Consider the following 18,567-nt stretch of genomic DNA (forward strand, 5'->3'; position numbering starts at 1 on the left):
TTCAGGGCCGATGACTGAAGAGGCAATAAACCTGTTTGTGACGTCATATTGAGGGAGATACCCAGGTATGGGAGAGTTCCAATCCAACAAAGAATTCACTCCCACTTCCACTTCCCCGTTTGAAAGGCAAAGGCAAAGGGAATGGGAATTGTGAGACCATCTTGCTGCCGTCATAACAAGGAATAGTTGTACCAAAGCATGCAAGTAAGCATATTGACCTGTTCCTGACCTCCGTACCCCGCAAATCCCCGTTTTTAAACAAACTTTCAGGTTTTCTGTAAGGGGCCAAGCTAAATTGATTAACTCTCGCAGATTGTGACCTATCAAATATCTCAGTTAGTCAAAGTGGGCCATCCCACACTGTCAAAAAAAGTAGAGTACTTGGTAGCTGAGTAGCCGCGCAAGAAATGGACGACCCGTAGAAACCTTTATGAGATTATCGTATATTGTTAGAGTTTGTAAAGCTGGAAATTACCTGAAATCCTTTTTCATATACCTACCGTGCTTCTTGATTTTGAATCCCACTACTCACCCAGTCCAGTATTCCCGCCATCCCATCATCCCACAGAGCCACACCTGCCAGTGTCAGTGCCACAACTACCAACCCGGGGAACTTACACATCTCCAACCTCAAACCAACTTTTCTCGTCTGGATTCTTCCTTGAATGAACTTGGTAGGTCAGGTCGTACGAAGCAATGCCCCATAAATGCCAACCTAATCTAAAGTCGTCATAGCATATGTGGCGCAAATTACTCTAACGTCATTAAATCATGTGGCTGTAAGACCAACCAATCATTAGCTTAGATCTGTCGATTGGTAGCTTCAAAATTTGTCACTAGCAAATGTGGCTGTGCAAATCTTATTAAAGGTTACCTAAGTGGACACTTGGACACAATCACCCCATTCCAAGACCAATGTTGAAATCCCTTTGAAGTATGTCGAAAGCATGACGTCTGAAGGATGATAGGGAATTAGCAAGCCAATCGCATGCTAAAGCACGTGTTTATCAAACGGCATCTTCCATCTTCAAGTAAGATGATAGAAACAGTGTCGCATCTCATGTCGATAAATCGTATGCACGCCTCTTTGCTTTGGGAATGCAACATGTGATGTCGCGTTGTTAGCAATTGAGCGATTGCATTATCGCTCAAAGAGTGTGGCATAAATCATCCATGGCTATGTTCGCATAGTTTAATGCCATCTGGATGACCTTGAAGTCGTCCTACGTGCTCTTTGGCTGTACTGTAGGTCAGGGTCTGGAGGATAGCGTTTGGAGAGAATCGACGCTTGAATCACGTGATCAGTCGGTTTCGGAATCGTGGCGTTGGCTCGTGATTATCTTGCTTGCAAATTGTTGTTGATTCTTCCCAACACAATTTCTTCCAACTTTCCAAAGGCTGTAATTCTTGAAGGTCCTTGCCTAAAATTTGACTGCATCAGTGCAGCTCTCAAACTTAGGTTCTCAGTTCGATACCCCTGGAAACTCTTCAGACGTGGCAATAACGTGAAGCTCTGATCTAATGCTGATCGATCATCAACTGATTGGTTCTATGAGGGAGTTGGCAGCACTTACATATGTCATCTGAAGATTCCTCTCATTGATTATCATTACTGCGTTAATCTATTACTCGGTCAAGATCGTGTTTTCGTCTTCTCTTTGCTGGTAACAAGAAGAGCCTGCGAAGTACTCACACAATATATGAAACACGAGTCTTAGTAGGCGAGTGTACTAGTTGCAGCACTTCAGATTTGTTCTCATCGGCAACAGACATCTAGATCTCTCACTGTGTTTTCATTCTGTTTCTAGGTATATATAAAGTTTTTCATGTCTTCTTCGAGCTTGTCCAGATGCAGAAAATGTTCCGAATTCTTCGATCTAAACACCTGTCCAAGCACTCTATGCAACTTTAAATCTTTGACCAGTATTCAAATGACCTTGTCAAAATATACTTGGGATGATTGTTCCAGTTGATGATCGACAACATAGTCTCATCCAATAAGTCCATCCTCACGAATCTTCCTGATTGAGCAACAGCATAGCCTGACTGATATACAACTTAGGGCGTCACCTCGGGGTGTCCAATTAATTCAATTCATTTATGCTAAACAAGAAGTCTCGTTTGCGCTCTTGCTATTTGCTGTTGTTTATGATATCTCACTGGCATGAACTCGAGATCTTTCTAACAGAAATCTTACTTAGTAGCCATGCTACGCCTCTCTCGTCATTTCATGCAAAAAGATATCACACACGAAATTCCGACCCTACTTTGTAAATTTTGCAAGCGATTTAGTCCAGATAGCTAATGCTCTCTATCTGTACTTTGGAACGTCATTATGCTCTGCAAATTTGGGTCTTTATCTGAAAGTTTGTTTTCGCGGGGAAACAATTAGGATGGGCCTGGATAGCATAATTAATTGCGCTCAGACCTGTGCAACGTTGATCGTCTCAAGCTATATTGGTCTCTTAATTGTCTCACATGAACAATAATTACATAAGGTTTCCTCCAGCTAAGCAGCCTTATGATTTTTCTTGGAAGATTCTACGTGTTTCATGGATGGTTTGGCATAGGAATTTGATTTTATTTCACGTCTTAGTAGAACCGCCCTAAATTGTTGGCAAATATTGGCATTGCATCTAAGTACATCTCAATCCCCATACCTATTTGATCTTATCGTGATATTGTCTCACTCTCTATCTACCATGTCTGCTTGCTAACACGCTTCAATTGGCATCCGCGTTACGATAAAATAATATTCCTCTATCTCCTGATAATACACTTTCCTCATGGAGTCGACAGGGAGCCTTGAGGATGTTTCCATAGGTAATTGTCTTGAATGCCATCAATTTGTACAAAGCACTTACCAATTTTAGCATCCCGATTACTCCTAATATGTTGGCCTCTATACGGGATTTCTGGAATATTAATAATGCTGAGATTAATTGCCAAAGCCAAGTACCATCTCGCATTTGCTCTTGAGGACCTCTTGGTCATACTTGCTATGGTATGTGATCAATTCCCTTTCTCTAGTACTACACTAACAAAATCCTAAGATTTCTGGAATTTGTCATATATCACTTAATACTTGGGGTATAACCTTCGGATTAGGAAGACATATTATGTTTCTTACGGAGACCCAAGCCGCGATGGCTATAAGAGCTGAATTTATTGGAGAGCCTTTCGGTAAGTCTTCTTCAAATTGTCGAGTTGACCCATCATTAACTCATTTGCAGGTATCATATCACCAACACTCGGTAGAATATCGTTCGCTGTTTACCTCTTACGAATACTTGGACACCAGCAGAATATAAGACGATTCCTCTACTTTCTCATTGCTCAAAATGCCATTATAAATCTAATGGCACTCATCCAAATATTCTTCGAGTGTTCCAATATTTCTTACAATTGGGATCGTATTGGACATGAAGACCAATGTTGGAGCATGAGAACACAAGCAGCTATTGGCTATTTTCAAGGATCATCCAGTTCCTTAACAGATCTTGCTCTCACAATTCTACCGGTTGCAATGGTTATCAATCTTCATATTTCCTTGCATTTGAAGTTTCTCTTATCATTTCTGTTGGGAGTCAGCCTTTTGTAAGATTCTTCTCCGATTTATCAAAACTTAGCTAATCATCTTAGTGCCTTTATCGCGGCAGTCGTTAGGACCTACTGCACAATGGACAATAACGATGATATCACCTGTAAGTCTAAATAGCCTGTATACATTGAATAGTCAAATCTAATCAATATAATAGTTACTTCGGTTACCTATATCGTATGGTGCGCAGTAGAAAACTGCACTGTCATTATAACATCCTCAATACCATTCCTCCGACCCCTCTTCCGAACAGCTCCCAAACCATACATCGAAGTAAAAAATAGTCCGACCCCAAAAATTATGAACCACAATGAAATCGAGTACAGAAGTTCGAGAGAAATACTGGCTGATCCTGAATTTCACCAGGAGAAAATAGATTACATGGGAGATAAAAAGGATGATGCCAAGATCGAGGCCCATTCGCTCGTGTAGACCGGATAGAAAATTGGAGTATAGAATAGAGGTTTTGGGATACATGATTAGATGATTTATGATTTGGTATATGGTTGACATGGAGTTCGTGGTGCTTGGTGCGGGGTTATTTCTTCTCCATTGATAGAGGTCAGTTCCTCGACATCCATTACTGTTAGTACAGTACTGTCCAATGACACTTAAATTATACTATTGCCATGTCGGCTTCTCTTTAAGCTTTACTTGCTTCAGATATCCTTTTGATGTCGGAGCTTTTTTGAACATAGATTACCATTATAGAAGACCTGTTTGAATAGAAAAGAATCTTCCCTAGAAATTGTGCATTAGTTTGTCCATCAGTGTTGTGATTATTATTTTCCGTATCTCAATTACGCCTCAATTCAGCGGGGCAGTTTGGTATCCATGAAGATATTCCAATATTCATTATTGAATTGTACTTCACTGAGAACATTTCATATCTTAATACCATTGAATAGTGCTAATAAAATATTGAAATACGCTAAATAGTATAGGAATCTATATATTTTAAATTAACCACATACCTGATAAGGAAAGGGGGACTCGAAATATTTAAATTTCAGCTTCAAATACAGAAATTCCTGTGTTATATCTGTAGTACAGTCTCATTCATATAATATCTATAGACGTAGATATCGTTAACAGTCATATATATTAGTGTATGTATGGTAGTCTTCAGGCTCATATCGCGGAGCCATACTTGGGACTTTGGAAGAAATGACTTACAGTAATGGTAAACTGAAACCACCGGCACCGAGAATTAAGAAGACTAGTGATCAGGATTCAGGAGAAAGTGTGTCTAATGATTTACTGTTCTATTGTGAGCTTATGTACTTGTGATACATATTGCGAAGAATTTTTTTCATTTACATTTTTGGAAATGTATACAACCATGTCGATTTGACAATCTCGTTCTTAGTATTACATCACAATCATGAAGGAGCTATTCATGCTTCTTGTGGATGCGATTTCGAAAGTTGAGATTGATCCGGGATGTCTTATAAGATACATCAAGAAACTTAAAATGTGCGTACAATTCCCATCTTACCTCTATTGTAAGGCTTTGAATCAATACTTATTAATCTGAGCTCAAGATTTCGAAAAGCTTCTCGTCCTGGCGCTACTCTTTCATAGTTTATATTGGCCAATAAGTAGTTTTCGGCCAGCACCATTACTTCAACTTAGAAACGTATGGTATCACGAGATACCCATCATTGATCTTGAATTTGCATCTATAGATCGAAATCCCGTTTTTGATAATGGACATTGTGGTTCTTTTTGTCAGTAAGCCATGTCCAAAATCTTCACGGGCAGCTTTCTCTCTCTCCAACTGATTACGCCCAGCTTGGCTTTTGAATGCAGAGACTATTTGACCAGCTGAGATATCAGTAATTTCGACACGTCTAGCACAAAGAACGGTTGCGATTTGTACGGCAGCTGGAGGTTATTGATATATGTTAAAGTGAACATTGTTCTTTTCTTGTTGTTATTGTGCCCCAGAAGACTTCTAATGCAGGATCTCGAAAAGTTTGATGTATAATGCTATTATTAAGCACAAAGATTCTCTGCCTGTTTTTTTGAAGCTGATAAGGGACATTACTCTAGATAATGAAAGCGATGCGCCTGTGCTAGTCTGGAATCATAGAGGTGGTTACGTTTCTAGCAGTGAGATTTCGAATGAAAACTGGCAAGGCTCATAGTGATAAGCCAAGAGAATGAGAAAGAGGGAATCAAATACTTCGCCATTGACTATTCCAACATGCAATACTTCTCTTCTTTGCTCTACATTCTTAAAATCTCAGGTTAAAAGAGAATCAATCTGCTTAGTCGTCATCTTCATATTGACTTTTGTTCTCTTCATACGCATATCTTGTTTTAATCCCTTTGGGTATTTATCGATTTGATACAGTCTATAAAATTTCAGAGACAATACTGCACAAAAATAATACTTTTAGTGCAGTATTGCATAGAATTGCGACTACTTGCCAAGGACATTTCGTTACCTTTGTGAATTCAGGGGCTCATCGGTAAGAGGAGCACTTGAGTGCTATGGCCAGAATCATACGATTATCGAGATTAAGAGTACGTGCGACGTTCAGATTTGTGGAGAATATGCTAGGGTATCATGGGCAGTTATTGGCTTCAGCTTAGGTACGTATTGGAGGGATTAATCAGACATGGCATACAAGGAGAGTGAAAGTCAGGGCATTAGTGAGCTACGATTTGTAGCTGGTTGTTGGAGAAGCACTTGAATAATCAGGCTTATCTCTCGGTTGATCAAAAGTATATCATTTGAATCACCATCTCTTAGGATAGTTATACTCTATTACCGATTAGATCGTAGGGTATGTGAATGAATCAAACACACAGCTTCTTGCCATGAATCCTTCAAATTTCGCTTCGCTGAACAAGTATTTACCAAGATCTTCTTCCCCAAAAAGCTCGCCAAGAATTCCTAAAATAAAAGTACACTTCCTTCTCCCATGAACGTCCCTCAGGCGCTTAGTTTGCCAAAGAGCCACCTGCTCCATTCAGCTGGCAGTAGTATTCCATCTAAACATAGAAATTAGTGACTTATTGTATATTTCCCAAACTAAGGGCAGTTTCATCATATTTTTCATGGGAAAGGGGAAACTTGGATTGAAGCTCACCTCATCACCACCAATATGCGAATCAGCGGATTCACAATGTGGAATACCAGTTGTAATCATGGTGCAATCTGGGCATGTGTCCCATTGTTCTGAACCAGTGTTTCTGTTCTTGTAGTTTGTGCAGGCTTTGGCGGTAGCATCAGCGTTGTATACATCCTAGGTTATTGGTTAGTTCTATTTATGGATATAGATTGTGGGGGATGGGGTGAGGAGATTGGAACATACGAAACCTTCTTTGCTGTCTATGCAGATGCCATTGGTGTGAAGGTCAGCGAGCGTGAAGCTGACAAGGGAGAGGAGAGCAATGGTCTTGAGGAGGATGGAAGGCATGTTGATTGTAGAGTAGTGAGATTGGTAAAAATGTGAAATAAAGAGTGAGGGTTGGATATCTGATTAAGAAGTAGAGATGGTTGAAAGATTGATGGAATAGAAAGCTGGAGAGAAGTCTTTCGCAGTTACTGGAGTATGAGATATATAGACATATCAGGGCTGGGATATCTACTGGCGCAACGAGCGTTACGCAGATAGACCGACATTAAACCTTACGGTATACAATCCGTCCCAAGATAGATAGATACCTGTATACCGTCAAAGGTATCACAATACTCTATTTGCTGCGTCACCACGAGGTTTAAGCTTTCCAAGAGGCTGAACATATCTGGAACAACTTCGGCGGGGTTATTCCGAAATGACATTGATGGGGTTTTACCAGAAAATCATGCGCCAAATCCCCAGTTCGGTACCGATCGACCATCTGTCATGACGGCATCCTTGGTACCCTGATGGCACTTGCATTTGGCGGGTATGATTACATGATAGAAACGTGATTGCGTTACTCATCCCTATCAATATTGCTGGCAGACTTTAACTTTATCAAGACAAAAGTATGAAGCGGAATGCCTAATTGAGAAGAAACTGACCCAAATAACGCCATCTAATTACAAAGAGGACAAGATCGCTGTCAAAATTTCCCCAGAATAGTTTAATTATGAAGAAGTATATTCCAAGTTTCATCACAAACTCTAATTGATTATTTGCCAAGAGAATAAACTTCGGTTCACAGGGCGGAACATGAGGCTCAGAAAATTAAAGTTTGGAATTGTTCCCCATAAATGAAGATCATCGTGAATTCATAAGTTATGAAACGGTGAAGGGGACGATCACGCTATTTTCGGTTGCTGCCGTAAAATTGCCATATCATGCGGTCATCTTAACATGAACTTTGCATTATGGAGATTATTCGGACGCTTCTTGGGAAAAGCTTGCTCGTCCCCGAGAAAACTTTTATTGGTCCATGGACGGGCACGTTGATGATGATTGGTGACACTGTGAGAATTGAGGAATACGGGGGATATGTAATTCTCCTATCTTGGGTGTTCATCCCAATCTACCTTGAAAGTTTGAAGGTTTTCCAAGTGGATTGAATTATCCATATGTCAATTGTGTCGAGGAAGAGATTCGGGATATCTCCACGGAGAAAGAGTATATGAAGTCTTCAACTTCGCATCAATGACTTAGAAAACCATCCAGCCTCAGCCTCTCTCTTTCTATCTCATTGACACTTCTCAAGTCCTCAATTAATACCAACAAAACTTCAAAATGTATATTACCTCCCTTCTTTCTAGCCTCTTGTTGAGCTCCACCATCGTGGGTGCAGCTACAATCCCCCGCAACTTGGATGAGTCCAAGATCATTCTCTTCGGCGAGAATGGCCGCACAGAAGTCATGGACAAAGCCGAATTCTGGAAGCACCACCATGGTTCCAACATCACTCAATCACCTGGTCCTCTTGTAGGCCACAATGGAACCTCGGCCTCCAACACAACCTCAGGCGGCCACTTCGCATCGTCCGCATTAGACAAACGTTGCAAGACAGCAACCGTCATTCGCGAGAACCCTGACCAGACATTCTTGAACTGGGACGTGCCTATGTCCTCTGTCGTCAAGGCAGGAACAACCACTGCCACCGTTGCCGTCACAGAAGGATACTCAATCGCAAATTCTATCTCCGTCACTGCTGGCGCCACTTTCACCCTCGTCAAAGATTTCCTCCAGACAAATTATGGCATTACCTACACAGAGACATGGACTTCCACCTACACTGCTGCCTACACATACACCGTCCCAGCTGGCAAATATGGAGCCGTCGTTTCCAACCCTTACACTCTCAGAAAATCTGGCTACGTTGATTCTGGATGCGTTGGTGCCGCCGCAGAGACCAGTACTTACCAAGCCGATAGCTACACAAGCCAGGCTTATGGAGGATTGAGCTGGGTTTCTGGAACTATCAGTCTTTGCACCGGAGACACTTACCCACTCCCAGAATGCACTGGCAGTGGCGTTATCCATTAGGAGGGAAATTTGTTTGTCCTTGTGAAATGGTGGTTTAATACTAAGCTCTCTGTTGGAACCTGTTAACAGGACGTTATATGTACAATTAGAAGGAGGAAAGGGATGTGCGAGTTTGCATGAGAGAGATAAATTAGGATAATGCAAGACTTAATGAAAAGAATACCCCGTGCCCATCTTTCCCCGCGATGCAATATTTGATGTGAAGTTCATAGTATGTCTCTAAGATACCCACCAGAGGGTTTGGTGGACAGATGCATAGATCGGCTAAGAAGCATTCACGCAGACATGTCGTACCTAGGTATGTGTATGTAAAGCATTATTCAGGCACCGGAAAACTTGCTTCCGCATAGTAAGTATAAAAATTCTGACTGGCAGTTTGGATGTAAGCCCTACATAGTTTCAAACACTGCAGCATTCAAAGTGCATTGAGGATTTCAAGAATTTCAAATCGTTTAATTGGATTCTGAGGTCCAAACCTCTTAGCAGTCGTACTACAGTCCGCACTCTCGGAGACAATGGAGAAGCAAAAAATAAAGATAGTCATAAATTCAGTAATCCCAACTTTGTAGGGAATCATATGTGAACCATGTAAACCTTCCACCAACTCCATGCCTACATACAATATAAACACCATTTTACCCATCCCTAAATATCTAAATTGTAATTATGAAAAGTGTAATCCTTCCTCATTGAATGCAAACAGCAATCTGAGGAAGTCGTTCTCATCGCATTTTCCGGCACGGGTGTCAGCCAATTCAGTCACATCCTCTAGAACCTTGCGTATCTTCTCTCGAACGAGCTCTGCTACTCGAGTTTTGGGTACTTTGCTCTTGGTTTTAGGCTTATTAGTTCCCTTGAGTTCCTGAAAGAAAGATGGCATTTCTTCATCGAAAACCTCCTCGCCTTTCTCCACATCCATTCCTCCCCATTCTTCTTCTCCCTCCTCGGCAATTGGGGCATCATCCAGATCCATGTCCTCGTCTTCATCTTCGACTGGGGTTTCGTCAAGAGCGATATTGTTCGTCGAGCAATAAACTCGATAATTCCTCTCACACATTGCAAGTACTTGCTTCATTCCGAGCCAACTAGCCCTCATAGTTCTGTTCTTTCTAACAAAGCATATTCTCAGCATGCCATCCCATTCTTCCCAACTAACTCCTGGACGCTCTTTGCCTGTTTTGGGCTCGATTCGAACAACAGAAGACTCGACCTGTGGGGGTGGTCTGAAATTATTTTTGCCAACCTTCATAATGTGTGTAATTTTGGCGAAAAATTGGGCATTGACAGACAATCGGCAGTAAAGTGAATCACCTGGGCGTGCAGTAAGACGGAGAGCGAATTCGCGCTGGAACATGAGAACACTGCATCGGGGTGGGTTTGGCAAGGAGAGGAGTTTGAAGACAAGTGGTGATGAAATCTGTTCGAGGGTTAGATCTTCACCCAAAGTAAAAGAAAAAAATGGAGGTTTACATACCTGATAAGGAGTGTTACTGATGCACACATCAAAATGTGGCAGTTCAGTCTTAATCACATCACCCAAAAGGACTTCCAATCTTTTCTGTTCTGGCTTTCCTTGTACTCTCTTTGTGACTTCTGCAGCCATTCTAGGATCTACTTCCACAGCTATGACTTTCTTTGCGCTTTCCAATATCCTTACAGTCAAATTTCCTGTACCTGGACCGACTTCGAGGACTGTATCTGTAGGTTTGAGATTCGCCTTCTTCACGATAGCTTCTGCGACACCAGGATTTTTAAGAATGTGTTGTCCATAGTCTTTGTTGTGCTTGAACGAATTGGTTAATGCAGCAGCCTTTTCGTAAGGTGTACCAGCAGCGGCAGCATTGCGCTTACCAGTCTTTGCTTTAGGCATGTTGAAGGTTTGTGGTGAGGAGATGATAATCGAAATGTAAATTTTGGCAAAATAAATTTGTTCATCGCCTTATCGGCTGGATTGATAACGATCACGTGATGTGGAGAAATCTGAACGAGCTAATGCTACTTGTTAATTGTTTAAGCCAATCAGAATCGAGGAGTCGTCATTGATGATCGAAAGAAGTTATGTGCCTCGAATTCAAGGCTAATAAGCCTAAAGCATGTAATCACCGAAGGAGATACCGGTATGATGATAACATTTCTGCGCTCCAACACAAAAATACTTGTCAACAACATTTTCAAGATACAGCCCAGTAACGACCCTTGAAACCATATAAAGAGAGAGTTTTTCACCAGAGGAGTACAATATGAAATTGAACCAGTGGTTGAAATCACCTATCCATGACGCCCTTCCTCTAAGCAGCTGCTGTTGCATATTGCCAGAGACGAAAACAATCTCTGATGAGATACCATTGGATTGCTTACGCTTTTGAAAGTATTTATATATGATACGAAATCTCTATCTAAAGCTAACATAACAATGTTCGTGATGCTGTTCACAAGCTCGTCAATCTCACATAATTGAATATTGATTATATTTCCTCCGTCTCGTCCAATCCCCCGATCCCGGCCTCAATCCGGTCGTCTACCTCCATTCTTCCAAACGCCCTCTTGACCTCTCCTTCCCAGTCACTCCACGCAACAATAATCCATTCCAGTGCCCCAACAATATAAAGCGCGATACACTGACCCACCCATAGTCCTCCCAATCCCCATCCATGAAACGCCAGCCAGATACCCAATGGCAGCGCACCGCAATAATAACTAACAAAATTGACTGCGGCACCAACATGCTGTCTCCCCATACCTCTCAAACTTCCTCCACAACTCCCATTAAGCCCATCTGCTATCTGAAACAAAGCAACATATGGCATGACTTCCGCCGTTAACTTGACAACTCTCAAATCATCATTAAATATCCTGGCGTAGAAATTCTTCACACTCATAAGAACAATCAAAACTAACAATCCCATAATCATACTTAGCCAAGCCGCCACATTCGCCGCTCTGGCTGCTCCTTTTGCGTTCCTTGCTCCTAGCAAATTTCCAACGCGTGAACTGGCTGCTACACCGATACCAAAGGGTATTGTGTTCATTACTTGATCGGTCGTCATAATGACACTTTGGGCAGCCAGGGGAATGGTACCTAATCGACCGGCAGCCAACGCGACAATTTCAAAGGCCCACCATTCGGTGCCGACGTGGATAACTCCAAGAAGTGCAAGACGGGAAAATGTTCCGAGATTATGAAGTGATTGGATGGTGAAGCCGCCCCAGCATTGGTATCCGGTTATGAAGCGGGAGTAGAGGACTAGAAGGAGAAACGAGAGCCAATAGGAGAGACCAGTAGCGAGGGGAGCGCCAATAAGACCTAGGTTGAAGGTGTGAATGAAGAGGTAATTGAGACCGGCGGAGACGGGGGAGGTTATTAGAAGGACGTAAGTGCCTGGCCGCATGATCTCTGTACAAAGTATTAGATACCGGTAATATTGAAGATAAGAGAGTAGTAAGTAATACCTTGTGCTTGTAGATACTTCTTCATAGCTTCGAAGTAGATATATCCTAATCCACCTGGAATCAACGCAGTCAAGAACCTAGCACTATCCACACAAATGTATTCTTCCTGTCCCAACAATCTAAAAATGGGAGCGGAGCAAGCCCATAGTATAGCAACTGGTATGTAAAACGCAGTTAAAACAAAGAAACCTCGCTGTAACAATATACCCAAATCGTGCGGGTTTTTACTTCCAGTAAACGAAGACGATGCCAATGTATCTAAAGCAGTAGTTCCACCAAGCGCGATAAGCCATGCTGTAGACATTGCAAACATGTAACTGAAAGCTGCAGTCGCCAGAGCTTCAGGACTTAGTCGACCAACTATCAGAACTGATATCGTTTGGAGAGAGTTCTGCAATGCGTATGCGAGGATTACAGGAACCGAACCTCGTAATAGGAGGAGGAATTCGGCAAGCCATCTTTTGGCTGGAGTTGTACCATCGTCTTCAAGCTCGTAAGTCTCTCCTGCGTCGGTAGATCGAGGGAGAAGTGAAGATTGTTCGTTTGGGGGGGTGGACGTTGGCGGGGTGTTGGCTGAAGGTCGGCAAACTTTCGGAAGCCATGATGACTTGGAATCGTTTTGGTCACTCATTGTATATAGCCACCTTATTGAGTACCAGTAAATCAATCGGAAAAAAGCAAATGAAGAACAACTTTACTACTGGCCCATTTCACGAAAGTGAAGATAAAATATGAGATAAATGAGAAGGTGGGATGAGGAATAACCACTGAGCATCACTGCCTATTTTGTGTGGGAATGAAATGCATGTTTGATATCAGGATTGCCACCGATTAACAAGATACAATGACAGAACATTTGCATCAGAACATCGGGCAAGAGGAGGAGAGAAGATACTGTATAGATCAACCTACACAGATATGCAGGTACATCATTACCAATTGACAAATTATCGGACGTAAGCAGCACTTCATCTATGAGCTGTACTCAAAGGCCGAGGGGATCAAAACTTATCCATCATAGATTTGTCAAAGGTTTTAAACCAAAGACATACAAGTAATGGAACACGGGGACGGAAATATGCATTGCTGAGGCTTCTTGCAGCTTCGTTTGACGCCAAAAATGCATGAGCAAGCTTGAAAGATGCCGTTGAGGCATTTGTGAAATCCATAGATAGACATGCAAAAGGAAATCAAGGAAATTTGTTGGTTGACGTGAAGATGCATATAGATTGAGTGTCGAATGAGTAGAGGAATTCTTATCTGGCCATGGAAGAAGGATTGCAGCTGTTATCTTGTCGCTTCTCGTAATAGCTTCATCAGAGCTTTGCACGTGATGAGCCGGCGATAACGTATTGAAAAAGATTATGCTGACTTTCTGTATTGACAAATTCCGAGGGCTAAAAGGAACTAGATCCAGCGATAGATTAAATTGGACCTGATGAACCCAAAATCTTATTAGAGGAACATATAGGACATGAACTCCAGGCGGATATCTACAGATTGTGATCGCGTTTCCGCTCACCTCGCTTCGAACGGTACTCAAGGCTCAAGCACAGAGTGTAACATCCTTGGATCCACCACTGTTATCGATATCAAAGTCCATGAATACTCCGCTCCAATCAAATTAGGTTCATTCCCACTGAATGAGTACATTGGTGGTATATTGAGGTCCGCTGCATGAATAATTCATGGCTTCAATCACAACATTAATCTTCAACATAGCTGAGGTCATGGAAGTAGAGCATAGTCATTTCATTGACACATCGATTCAAATACACACAAGATAACCTTATCTGACTTGTACAGCCCTACGAAACCGTTCCCCGCTTTAGCCCCCAAACTTTAGCTCCACCTGACTAATCCGGGGTAGAGCCTCCACTAACGGGTCTTTTTCTTCGAAGACTCTGGTTCCTTGAGGTTGCATACATGCTACACAATACCACTTATTATCAAACGGAAAATTTCATGGGCTTCAGATTTCTCCTGGCAGAAGCTGTTGTATTCGTACCCGTGGATTGCTGAACAGCAACGCATCCCCCGAAAGGTCCCGCATTCGATGGGTTCACAACCTTGACCATACAGACATTGGATTGTCCCGCTACAGTACCAGTGCAAGTTATACCAGCCGGAATATCTACACTGAATGGCTGCATACTTGATTAGCAAATATTGAGAAAAGGAATGATAGGAACCAAGTATCTCACATAGTCTTCGTTGATATTAGAGGCTCTTTTCATCAAACCAATGCTTCTCATAACTCGCTCCCATCTTGTTTGCTTAGTCTTTTTTATGTTGCCCTTTTTTCCTGGTATTTGAGTAGTAACGACTGCCTTGACTGCATCCGAAAAATCACCTCTTCCGGTAGTATCAACCATCGCTGTAAGAGGCTACGCACATATCAGCGACTAAATTTCTCAGTAATAAGGAAAATTGTATACATACACCTGCACCGTCGGAAGTCACAATATGGAAAGTACCCGAGATAGATGCATTATCGGTACTTATCTGTGGAAGTGTGTTGCCCGAAAGAGCCATTGACTTAGTCACACCGGACTCTGCTTTGTTTCTTCCTGCAGCCTTGGAATTGTTAATTGATAGTTGACGTACGGGGTGGCAAGTAGTATCAATACCTCTGTTTGTCCACAATTGTTACTACCAATGTCGAATACCGTAGCATCGAGTTCTGTCTTGGAGTTTGACCCAGTATCTGCAACAACAGCTCCTTTAATTCCTAGCGCAGTACCGTTTCCACCAAGGTTTCCGGTAACAACTGCAATTTTTCCGTGGGCCGCCACAAGAGGGCTTAGGGCAAGGAGGCCAATGATAATGAATGGTGTGTACATGATGATGGGTGGATACGAAATATGACAATGATTTTGTTGAAGGGTTAGATAAGGTATTATGGATGCTGAGAAGAAAAGTTCTGGAAAACAATAGTAATACAGATAAGCACTCGAAGAGAAAGAGACACAGCCTGCTGTGTTGATAAGATGGGAAGGACTGAATTGTTAGATGGCAATAATTGGAGGGATTCCTTTTTATCTTATAAAAAACTTGCAAGCATGCCACCGTTAGAAGAGAGACCTACTATCGGTCTGCAGGTCTCCTGCTAACACCAGCGGTAATAGAGTACGCTAAATGATGTCGCAGGTCGCCTAGATGATATCAAAAAGATACAGAGGATACAAATTGAAACTCCTGAGCGTTCGCGAACTGTTTAAGCGATAGCTCTATTGGATATTAGGTGCCGGGAATGCGAATGTGGATCTGAAAATTTGGGGTTTAAATGAAGTGTTGAAAGGGTGTACACTTGCCAAGGAGCATTTGTTTTGTGTGAAAAATCAATAGCTATCCACAAGTGGCCCAACTATGGGCTTTTTGTGAGACTACATGTCAACCAGATTGAGCAGACCTTGAACATTTACCTCTACACCAGCACTTGGAGGTACTGACCCTGGCTCCGGGAGGGCTCTGACCTCAAGCTCTCAAAACGACAAACCCCAATGGGATCATTCAATCAATGTAGGAATAAAACTAGGATTCACTTGTTCGTCCTAGCTTGAATACACTGGTGGACTTGGCATCTCAATGTACTTCCATAAACAAACGAAAGGCAGATGCCAAGAATTTACATTATTGTCAAGTGTGTATGCCATACATCAAATCGAGTTAAGGTTAATTGATGAAGATAAAAAGGACTTTATCTAATCTCATCACTAGATGTGAAATAACCACTCGATATCATGGTCAGGATATGGGCTGAGACGTAAGTTGTCTGAAGATACGATAGTCGAGTCCCGAGAAAGATCTCCACCAGGGTCATAAGAACCGAGTCGATGAAGTAATAAAATATACGAGCGAATCATAAGAGTATTTCGAAGTGTTCCCCTTGTAATAAAAAACGCTCCAATTGCGATTGAGATAGCCGTGCAGGCAGGGATTTACGGTAGCTGAGAATCTCGAAATAGCCGCCGAGATGGGACTCCAAAAATAAGCACATCTGCAAGGTTCGGCACATTTACCCGGCGGTATAGGATACCCTAGATGATCGACAATTGGTTGTTATGATGAAGTTGCACATGGCATAACCCAAGGGTTCTCATGCTCCAAACAAGTATATGCACTTTAGATAATAATTATCCCCCAGTATCGATTACCAGAAATTGTAAGCTTGAACAGGAATCTGTATGATATTGCCGCGGTCAGTTTCTAGGCATCATATGACTCTAGTGATTATTTCTGGTTCCTTGAGGTGAGCTAACGTCTAGTGAGACATGCCCTGGTAGTTTTCAGGATAAGTTGAGTGCTGGCACATTGAATGAGCCGGGTTTTCCATCAGAGTGCAAGAGGTGATATAAACCATCCCATTCACCATCATTTAGATGGCTTTGCCAGATTGCTGAGTTTGTCAGAGGACATCAAAATGCTCGCCCGAATGAACTCATCATTTGTTGTGGTATGGAGCAGGCAATCGAATACATTTTTGCATGGAGTGGCACCCATTGTATGTTTGGATGTGCGCCCCAGAAGACTTCTCAGAGTCTGCTAAGACACTCCTCTACACTCTTACTTTCCATGATTCGGGACATGAGCCAGGGCTCCCAGTGGTCCCCAGTTGCAGTCTGATAATGAGGCACCCCACACCCCTGGTACCATTTCAATCTTCAAATTGATTGAAATATTACACCAATCTCGAGTAGTGAACTGCTTTGAAACGTAGAGTTTCTCATTCAGTCCCCTAGTCTTGACTTCTGAGCAATCTGAGAAGGACGTGTGTCTGGCAGAGGTTCGAACCCCAAAATCAAAATCACTTATACGATCATGTATTATAAGACAAGTGTGCAGCACTTTACATAAGAAAAAAAAGATCATTGTTTTCGATTTGTAAAAATTCCTCTCACGGACTCTAGAAGATCTAGGATAGACGTGAGACTCGGTTGTAGTAGTTTGATGATTAGCTAATTCATAACTGAGGACAATTCAAAAGTAGGCTTAAAGACATAGTCGGTTGAGCAAATCATAATCAACCCTAACAATATGTGGTCAATGACAGTCGGAAATACCCGTTCCGAGCCGAGATTGTTTATCATTGAAGAAAAAATAAACAGCTCTTAAGATATACCATTCTTTAGCTTCTTTGAGCTTCCATCACCAAGGAAAGACCGCCAACAACAACCTTGGTGTACGATGGATTCATCAAAGCCCCAAGCCAACGTAGCTTTGTACTTTACGAGCTTTTCTCTCTTTCCTGAAGAGATACAGCTTAAAATTTGGTTCCACGCGCTTCCAGAGGGACAACTCGTCTACCAGGATTCTAAAGGGCCATTCCAACCACCAAAGCCCTCCGCGCTATACTACGCCTGTCTCGATTCTCGCGAGGTCTATCTTAAACATTATAAGCAACTCTACCTTCACGATCGAACCTGCCCTTTTGTGGGGACCAAAGGAAAAACTTACCGTTCGTTCTACAACCCTATAAAGGATACACTTGTATACACATGTACGGATCACCTCTTACTTCAAGAAATCAGTGGATGTTGTAGCGCAGAAAGTGACTTGCTCTCTCAAGCTCGTTACATCGCCTTTGTAGCTGGTCGAGAATGTTATCCTTCATACAGATCGCCTACATTGCACAATCCCAGGTATAGGCCATTGGCTATATCACCAGAATTTGGATTTGGAGTCTGGAAGTATGTCTACGAGCATTTCCTCTATAACAATCCTGTAGTTGAATTTGTTACCTATCTGGTCGGAAGGCAGACGATTCGCAAGACTGCTAGATTATACCCTGGGATGAGGTTGGTTAAGACGCTAAAAGAGTTCGGCGAGCATCGATCGGGTGAGTGGAAGTACTGGAACATGGTCGCGAAGAGTAATCATGAACACACGATCAATGATATTCGCAGTGGTTTCGAGGAGTGGAAAGAGATGCATCCAGAGGTGAAAATTCCGCGAATCGAGTTGGCATTCCCGAGGAAAAAGCAAATGTCAAGCTAGAAGATTGGTACGGGTTCGTTCTTGCGATTGGGTACCAGGTTTTATACTAATTCTTGTTAATTAGGT

The 18,567-nt window shown here is 42.2% G+C and overlaps 7 protein-coding genes across 7 annotated transcripts; 3 read left to right on the forward strand and 4 right to left on the reverse strand.

Moving 5' to 3' along the window:
• The first annotated feature begins 1,310 nt into the window (after nucleotides 1-1,310).
• Nucleotides 1,311-4,346, forward strand: EAE98_003602 (uncharacterized protein). Its single transcript, XM_038951222.1, has 6 exons — nucleotides 1,311-2,823; nucleotides 2,874-3,004; nucleotides 3,054-3,183; nucleotides 3,234-3,597; nucleotides 3,643-3,704; nucleotides 3,759-4,346. Exons 1-6 carry the CDS (start codon nucleotides 2,787-2,789, stop codon nucleotides 4,031-4,033), a joined length of 999 nt encoding a protein of 332 aa, XP_038812686.1. The 5' UTR covers nucleotides 1,311-2,786; the 3' UTR covers nucleotides 4,034-4,346.
• Nucleotides 4,347-6,252: 1,906 nt separating this feature from the next.
• On the reverse strand, nucleotides 6,253-7,392 carry EAE98_003603 (uncharacterized protein). Its single transcript, XM_038951223.1, has 3 exons — nucleotides 6,928-7,392; nucleotides 6,703-6,858; nucleotides 6,253-6,604 (listed from the first exon to the last, which is right to left on the reverse strand). Exons 1-3 carry the CDS (start codon nucleotides 7,030-7,032, stop codon nucleotides 6,554-6,556), a joined length of 312 nt encoding a protein of 103 aa, XP_038812687.1. The 5' UTR covers nucleotides 7,033-7,392; the 3' UTR covers nucleotides 6,253-6,553.
• A 909-nt stretch (nucleotides 7,393-8,301) lies between these two features.
• EAE98_003604 (uncharacterized protein) lies at nucleotides 8,302-9,054 on the forward strand (the record flags this gene model as incomplete). Its single annotated transcript, XM_038951224.1, has 1 exon — nucleotides 8,302-9,054. The coding sequence occupies one exon, from the start codon at nucleotides 8,302-8,304 to the stop codon at nucleotides 9,052-9,054; it is 753 nt and encodes a 250-aa protein (XP_038812688.1).
• A 664-nt stretch (nucleotides 9,055-9,718) lies between these two features.
• On the reverse strand, nucleotides 9,719-10,924 carry EAE98_003605 (uncharacterized protein; the record flags this gene model as incomplete). The annotated part of the gene is made up of 2 exons (XM_038951225.1): nucleotides 9,719-10,471; nucleotides 10,529-10,924. The coding sequence occupies 2 exons, from the start codon at nucleotides 10,922-10,924 to the stop codon at nucleotides 9,719-9,721; spliced, it is 1,149 nt and encodes a 382-aa protein (XP_038812689.1).
• A 595-nt stretch (nucleotides 10,925-11,519) lies between these two features.
• On the reverse strand, nucleotides 11,520-13,135 carry EAE98_003606 (uncharacterized protein; the record flags this gene model as incomplete). The annotated part of the gene is made up of 2 exons (XM_038951226.1): nucleotides 11,520-12,448; nucleotides 12,505-13,135. The coding sequence occupies 2 exons, from the start codon at nucleotides 13,133-13,135 to the stop codon at nucleotides 11,520-11,522; spliced, it is 1,560 nt and encodes a 519-aa protein (XP_038812690.1).
• Nucleotides 13,136-14,453: 1,318 nt separating this feature from the next.
• Nucleotides 14,454-15,347, reverse strand: EAE98_003607 (uncharacterized protein; the record flags this gene model as incomplete). The annotated part of the gene is made up of 4 exons (XM_038951227.1): nucleotides 14,454-14,651; nucleotides 14,709-14,891; nucleotides 14,947-15,081; nucleotides 15,135-15,347. 4 exons carry the CDS (start codon nucleotides 15,345-15,347, stop codon nucleotides 14,454-14,456), a joined length of 729 nt encoding a protein of 242 aa, XP_038812691.1.
• A 2,344-nt stretch (nucleotides 15,348-17,691) lies between these two features.
• Nucleotides 17,692-18,501, forward strand: EAE98_003608 (uncharacterized protein; the record flags this gene model as incomplete). The annotated part of the gene is made up of 1 exon (XM_038951228.1): nucleotides 17,692-18,501. The coding sequence occupies one exon, from the start codon at nucleotides 17,692-17,694 to the stop codon at nucleotides 18,499-18,501; it is 810 nt and encodes a 269-aa protein (XP_038812692.1).
• Between the last annotated feature and the right edge of the window lie 66 nt (nucleotides 18,502-18,567).

The sequence above is a fragment of the Botrytis deweyae genome (genome assembly GCF_014898535.1).
Source record: "Botrytis deweyae strain B1 chromosome Unknown BDEW_006, whole genome shotgun sequence".
NCBI lineage: Eukaryota > Fungi > Ascomycota > Leotiomycetes > Helotiales > Sclerotiniaceae > Botrytis > Botrytis deweyae.

Excerpts from the sequence above, each read along its gene's own strand:
- EAE98_003602 (XM_038951222.1), top strand. The coding sequence starts at position 2,787 with ATGGAGTCGACAGGGAGCCTTGAGGATGTTTCCATAG. Across the intron at positions 2,824-2,873 it reads CCTTGAGGATGTTTCCATAG|CATCCCGATTACTCCTAATA; the intron begins GTAATTGTCTTG and ends TACCAATTTTAG. Across the intron at positions 3,005-3,053 it reads TCTTGGTCATACTTGCTATG|ATTTCTGGAATTTGTCATAT; the intron begins GTATGTGATCAA and ends CAAAATCCTAAG.
- EAE98_003603 (XM_038951223.1), bottom strand. The coding sequence starts at position 7,032 with ATGCCTTCCATCCTCCTCAAGACCATTGCTCTCCTCTCCCTTGTCAGC. Across the intron at positions 6,859-6,927 it reads TAGACAGCAAAGAAGGTTTC|GATGTATACAACGCTGATGC; the intron begins GTATGTTCCAAT and ends CCAATAACCTAG. Across the intron at positions 6,605-6,702 it reads CGCATATTGGTGGTGATGAG|ATGGAATACTACTGCCAGCT; the intron begins GTGAGCTTCAAT and ends TTCTATGTTTAG.